Below are 6,256 nucleotides of genomic sequence, written 5' to 3'. Positions count from 1 at the left end.
ACGAACAAAATTCCCGGTGAAAAGCCAAGAGAGGGTGAGCTCTAATCCAGACGCTGCACACGTGTCGCCCGCCCCGCCCCATCCCCATTGTACAGGGTCCGCCAAAGCTCGCGAGAGTCCTCTTGCTTTCCACGTCTGCCACGTTCCAAAGGACCAGAACAGACTGGAAAGTCGAAAGCTGCTGGCTCTCACAGGCCGCAGCGTCGCGCCAGAGAAGCCCTAAGCCTGCAGCGGGGCGGGGAAACACGGCACGGTTCCGCCCCCTCATAAAGGCCCTTGTGACTGGCTGCATACCCCGTCACTCAGCCTTCTGTGGGCGGGGAGGGGTGGGGCTCGCCGGACGGGGGTGTGGCCTCAGGGCGGGTGAGCGGCGCGGTCTCGCCCCGGGAGGGCAGTCACCAGCTCGGAGCAGGCGAGGGCTGAGTGCGCGCCGGGCGAAAAGTCCTCTGAGGCGCTGCGGGCGGTGCCGAGACACCCGTGCAGCTTCAGGAGCCGCGGCCCTCACCCGCTGCAGCGCCCGCGCTCCCCACGCCCGGAGGGAGCCCCCCACCCTTGCCTGCTCCAGCGGTGCGCGCGATGGCCCCGCGCAAGAATGCCAAGGGCGGCGGCGGCAACAGCAGCAGCAGCAGCTCTGGCAGTCCGACCGGCTGCACCAGCGGCGGCAGCAGCAGCCCCGGGGCCCGGAGAGGTCAGAGGCGCTCCAGAGCCGGGGTCCGGGTGGCCCGGAGGATGGGGCTCCGTGGGGGGCGGGGGGGGCGTGGGCTCTGCGGGTCCACCTCCCCAGATGCCGCCGAACGCCTCCTCCATCCTCCTCCGGGCGCGGGGCGGAGGCCGTGCTCGGTGGGCCTGGTGGGTGGGCTGCAGGGGGGCCGGGCCGAGCGGGGAGCCCCTTCCCGGCCGCTCCCTCACCTGCAGTGCGCAGCCGAGATGGAGGTTGTGTCGATCCACTCCTTCTTGGCTCGCTGTGGAATTGACGATAGGCGTAAGAGAAACAGTTTACCTTGGCTGTGCATATTTTGGAGAGTTTGGAAATGAGCCAAAGTCAGAAAATAAGTTCGTGCCAAACCAGCAGCTTTCAAGTGCAGCTCAAAGAAGAATAAGGCTGCTGGGATGTGTGTGCGGGGCGGGGGAGAGGGGAGTGATTTGAATATTCTTGAAGATTATTTTAAATATTTTTGCCTTTATGTAGCTTTCTTACCGTGCGTTGTAGTTGCCTGTAAATATAACAGAATACCATAAATACTGGGCAAGCTTCTCTATTTTTTTCCCTTTGTCTTCTCTTAAAAAAAAAAAAAAGATATTCACCTTTCTCATCCTGTGCTTATCCAGTAAAGAGAGAGAACAGATGTTGTAAATCTGTTTCATCTCATATTTCAGTGGTTCTCGTTTCTTTTATACTTCCTTTGACTCATATTTGGGATATTAAAACTGCAATCCACATGTGTATTGAATCAGAGCTATAAACTTTCCCGTTTAAAATGATTCTAGATTCTTTGTTTCCTGAGGTCTGCAAGGAATGTATTTACTTGTATCAAAAAAGTAAATCAAAAAAAAAAAAAGTAGATCAGAAGACTATAGTCATCCTTTAAAGAGCTGTTTTTTAAATAGCACTTACCACCATCTGAAATTATTTATTTTCACGTGTATTGCCTTCCTGTCTCACTCATTCCCTCTGGTTGATTCCTTTTCCCAACTCTTTGAGTCTTGCCATTAATAGATGCTCAATAAAAAATAATTTGATGGGTGAATGAATTTAAATAGTTAAATTTAAATGATGAAAATAGTACAGTTGAAATATTGACTAAATTTACACTCTGAGAACTATTTTTTTGTATTGTAGAGAAAAAAGATACAGTTTGAATTCCACAGAAAACATATTAATTCACCTTTGACATAAGTAAACTTTGTATTCCTTTGTCACTTGACCTTAAATGCCAGTCAGTTGACTTAAACAGGCAGAAGGGTAGATGAAGGAAGGGCTCTGCCTACACTTTTAAAAATATCTAAATGAGAACTCATGCAACTGCAGCTCCAAGTAGAGAAAGCTGATGAAGGACACTTTAATGTTGTTTTCAGAAGTTTTTGTAGCCATTTACAAGCAAAGCACATCATTTTTGTTCCACTCTGCCTTTTGCAGTTCTGGGTAGAGAGGTTTGACTCTATCTGAAGCAGTTGTTTTATTAAATGCCCTGTTGTTGGTGAGAATTAGCATCGACAGTGTGTATTGATTGTATCCCCATCCCCAGTGGTTCAAGATCTGAATCAGTTTTAACAGGTAGGTGATACATTTAGGAAATGTTAGGACCAAAATGAACACATTCCAACTTTGATATTCCAGCATTTTAGAGCAAATTCCATCCTATTTGAGGATCTACATTCTTTTAAGCATTTTACACATTGATCCTATAATTGTTGTGAAACAGACATAGTGTATAAAAGAGAATGTGGAAATGAGAGAGATACCTGTATTACCAGAAAAATCTCCACAGACGGAGGGTTGACGTTGGAGTCTCGCTTGTTACATAAGGAGCATTCTTTTTCCGTAGCTTTTTCTTTTTTTTCAGTCAGTGATGAGTTCTGACTGTGTGCCACGTGGAAGGCACAGGAGATGAAAGGAGGTTTCTCTCTGTTGTAAGCAGTTGCACTGCAGTGTGAACATGTGACCCTATTTGTATTGCTTCCTTATAGCATAGAATACCGGAAAGATGGAGCCACTTCTATTTGGTTGCTGTATCTATCTGTCATTGATGTGTACACATTGATGCCCAAGTCAATACCACGTGCTGGGGAAATCACAGAAACTGGAATCTTGGCTGCGGCCTTACCACGAGGCCTGGAAAGATTGTCTGACTCCTTAAAGGTTATCTACTTCTTGGAAACCCAACTGATTATTGGATGATCCAAGACTAAAACCAGGTTTTCTCTTGTTCATTTGACCATTGTACTGGCTTCTTGTTGTGCTTTGGTTAAGTGGTGTCTGACTGTGATCCCATGGACTGCAGCACACCAGGCCTCACTGCCCCTCACCATCTCCTGGATTTTAGGCTCTCTCATTTGTAAGGTTTTATGGGAATCTTGGAGTCGAAGTTGATTTTCTTTTCTTTCTAGCTCTCTATGGCATATTACACCTGGTTTTTAAAAGAAAAATATGCTTCCTATCATATCACCAGTTAACTTTTCTTTTGACTAAAATTGTGTTTGAAACAGCACATTTGAAAATCTTAGTTTGAGAAGAAGTATATGGGCTCAGCTAATGTTTCTTGGGTTTTGCATTGATATCCCGAAGGAGATGATGACACTAGTCACATTAAACATTATTATTTCTGACATTTGTGTGTGAAAGTAGAGTGGAAGAAGACCCAGTCCTTGGAAACATGCATTTTAGGGAAAATGTGATTATCTGGCCTTTTGTTGATCTTGGTGGTCATTTTTTTCAAAAGTGGTGTTTTGAAACTGAAACTTGGAGGTTTTTGTAAAAGTTAGATTTTTAAAGCAGATGTCTGCTTTTTATTTAAGCCTTCAACTTAAATTGAAAACTGATAAAAGCTTTTTGCAGAGCTCAAGTTTGCCTTTTCCAGTTTTATTCTTTAAAATATGAAAGAAACATGAGTAAATTGAACATACTACCTGTGTGTGTGTGTGTATGTTTGTGTTTGTGCTCAGTCATGTCTGACTCTTTGCGACCCTATAGACTGTGGCCTGGCAGGTTCCTCTGTCCATGGAATTGTCCAGGCAAGAATACTGGAGTGGGTTGCCATTTCGTACTCCAGGGATCTTCCTGAACAAGGGATCAAACCCATGATTCCCCGAGCCTCCTGCATTGCAGGCGGATTACTTACCACTGCACCTCCTGGGAAGTATCTTACCTTTAACTCACACAGAAAAAACTGACTTGCTTGACCAACTGGGGCCAAGGGAAACCTTTCAGATTTATTGATTTGAAGATCTTTGGTCAGCAGGGATCATGATGTGGTTTTAGACTTATTTTGTAGTTACAGATCCTGGTATATATAATGTTTTGTTTAGATTTTCCCTTTGCAGTGTCATTCAGTCTTTCCCTGTAGCTTCCAACTTGCTAGGGGATGTAAACATCTGTTTCCTTTGTCTAATAGTGTTGTGCCACACTTCAGCAGTAGGTGTCACTGTAGAACACTTTTTCCTCTTTCAATTTTAAGTTTCAGATATAACATCTACTTGTTTTTTAAATTTAACGAGCCCTGTACATACTCAGAATCATTAATGGACAACTAATTAAAAATGCTCAGCCACTGCTATTTAATTCTGTCACAGTCTCTAACAGCAGGTTTTGAAAGTTAGTAGTAATAGTCAGTCCCTAGCAGTCTTATTGATTTAGGCTGATTATATTTAGAATTAAATGCATTGATGCCCTATCTATAAAATTATACATTTGCAGATGTTTGATTTTGATGCATGTTAATCATTTAGAATTTTTTTCTTCCTTATTACTTTCAATATATCTTGGACTGCTTAGTAATTAACAGACACAATACATTGCTGCCCTCTCACTCCATTGAATGAGGAGGCCTTGGTGAAATTCCTTTCCTTTAATCATTTTGTGCCAGTTACTTAATCCTTTGTGAGTCAGTCTAGAATGAAAAGATAGGAAGGCCATAATTCTTCCATTAGAGGAACCGTGCTGTTTTATGTTCAATTGAACAGCATTTTCAGCTGGCCAGATTGTATGAAAAATGAGTGTTAGTCGCCCAGTTGGGTCTGACTCTGAGACCCCATGGTGGGTCTCCTCTGTCCCTGGAATTCTCCAGGCAAGAACACTGGAGTGGGCAAGTCATTCCCTTGTCCAGGGGATCTTCCCAACCCAGGGATCAAACCCTCGGCTCCTATGTTGGCAGGCAGATTCTTTACTGTCTAAGCCACCAGGGCAGCCCAGATTGTATGGAACCAAGTGCTAAAAAGTATTGGGAGGGAATTCCTGAACACATTTTATTATTATTATTTTTAAACATAGTTACCTTTTTTTTAAAGTCTTTATTGAATTTGTTACAATATTGTTTCTTTTCTTCCTTTTTTTTTTTTTTTTTTAATGTTTTAGTTTTTTGGCCACAAGGCATGTGCGATGTTTTCTCCCTGACCAGGGATCAAACCTCTACTGGAACGTGAAGTCTTAACCCTGGACCGCCAGGGAAGTCCTTTGCACACAATTTTAAAAAGACCAAATATTAAACTGGGTTCGGAAGTAAAAGGAGAGATCTATACTTTAGCTTTACTGTAAAATCATGTGTCTCAAAGAGATTACTAGACAATGAGAGATTCTCATTTTCAGCTGATTGGCAACAGAGTAGCTTGGATTAAGAATCACGTGAGCTTTCCACTCTGTTTTTAGTTACTATTGGAAATTTAACCTCTAAATTCTTTGGTCCCAGTGGAATATCTGCCACCCACCCCCTTCCCCACCCCCCTCCTCCCCCCCCAGAAAGACATTGTAGTTTGGGAAAATCTGATGACCTGGATTCATAGCCATTTAAGAACTTTGTTGCAGGTCACTCAAAATTTCTAAACCTGGTCTCAAATGGAAAAAATTATTCAGGGTTGTGACAGCCCTAAAATCAATTCTGTATGCCTTTCTGTTGCTCAGATTTTTCATCGAAGTACCTGTAATGGTAAAGGTGCATGTGAAACTTTGGAGAATATATAAAGCTGTAGAACTAAGCAGGCTATTGCATGCTTGAAAATTTTTTTATAATTTAAGAAATGAATTTTTGTGATACAGGGTAGCATCTGTTTGAGTCAAGTGGATGTCCTAGAAGGCATGTTCATAGTGGGTTCTGAGTACCCCTTGACACATTTCTGGCTGCCTCTTGGGTGCATGTCAGTCTTCAAGTTTAGGATTTACCCTCAGATCCCTTCTGGATCTGCACTGTTTTCTCTTACTAGAGCTCAGATCTATTTCAGTCTTTTGACGTTACTCCAACATACTACTTTAACATCCTGAAAATACACAAGTTAGTTTGTGTCTGGGGGTGTTTCTGCATCCCTTGCGTGGTTTGATTTCATTCTGTCCTAAGATAAACAGAACATTTTAAAATTAGCCTCCCTTTAATATATTCTGTATGTACAGAGAACCCATCTACAGTTTACCCAGATCCCTGGGAAAGCCTCAGCCATCTGTTGGGAAGGTGGGGTGGTGCTCAGGCTGGCTCCTGTGCTCCAGTATCCACTGCTCCAGCATCTGTGCAGCTCTGAATATAAATCTCGGTGGACACGTGTCTGGTGTTTA

General features: G+C 43.4%; 1 protein-coding gene across 1 annotated transcript in view; it reads left to right on the top strand.

The window, feature by feature from the left end:
- Window positions 1–518: 518 nt before the first annotated feature.
- ASPH (aspartate beta-hydroxylase) overlaps window positions 519–6,256 on the top strand; it is a 185,983-nt gene continuing 180,245 nt past the window's right edge. Inside the window, exon 1 of the mRNA XM_052651843.1 lies at window positions 519–688. Within this exon, the coding sequence (XP_052507803.1) occupies window positions 577–688 (112 nt within the window). The 5' untranslated portion in view covers window positions 519–576. The remainder of the gene's footprint in view (window positions 689–6,256) is intronic.

The sequence above is a fragment of the Budorcas taxicolor genome, chromosome 14 (assembly GCF_023091745.1).
Source record: "Budorcas taxicolor isolate Tak-1 chromosome 14, Takin1.1, whole genome shotgun sequence".
Classification (NCBI taxonomy): Eukaryota; Metazoa; Chordata; class Mammalia; order Artiodactyla; family Bovidae; genus Budorcas; species Budorcas taxicolor.
The sequence above is the reverse complement of the archived record's forward strand: the minus strand, read 5'-3'. Positions and strand labels throughout refer to the sequence as shown.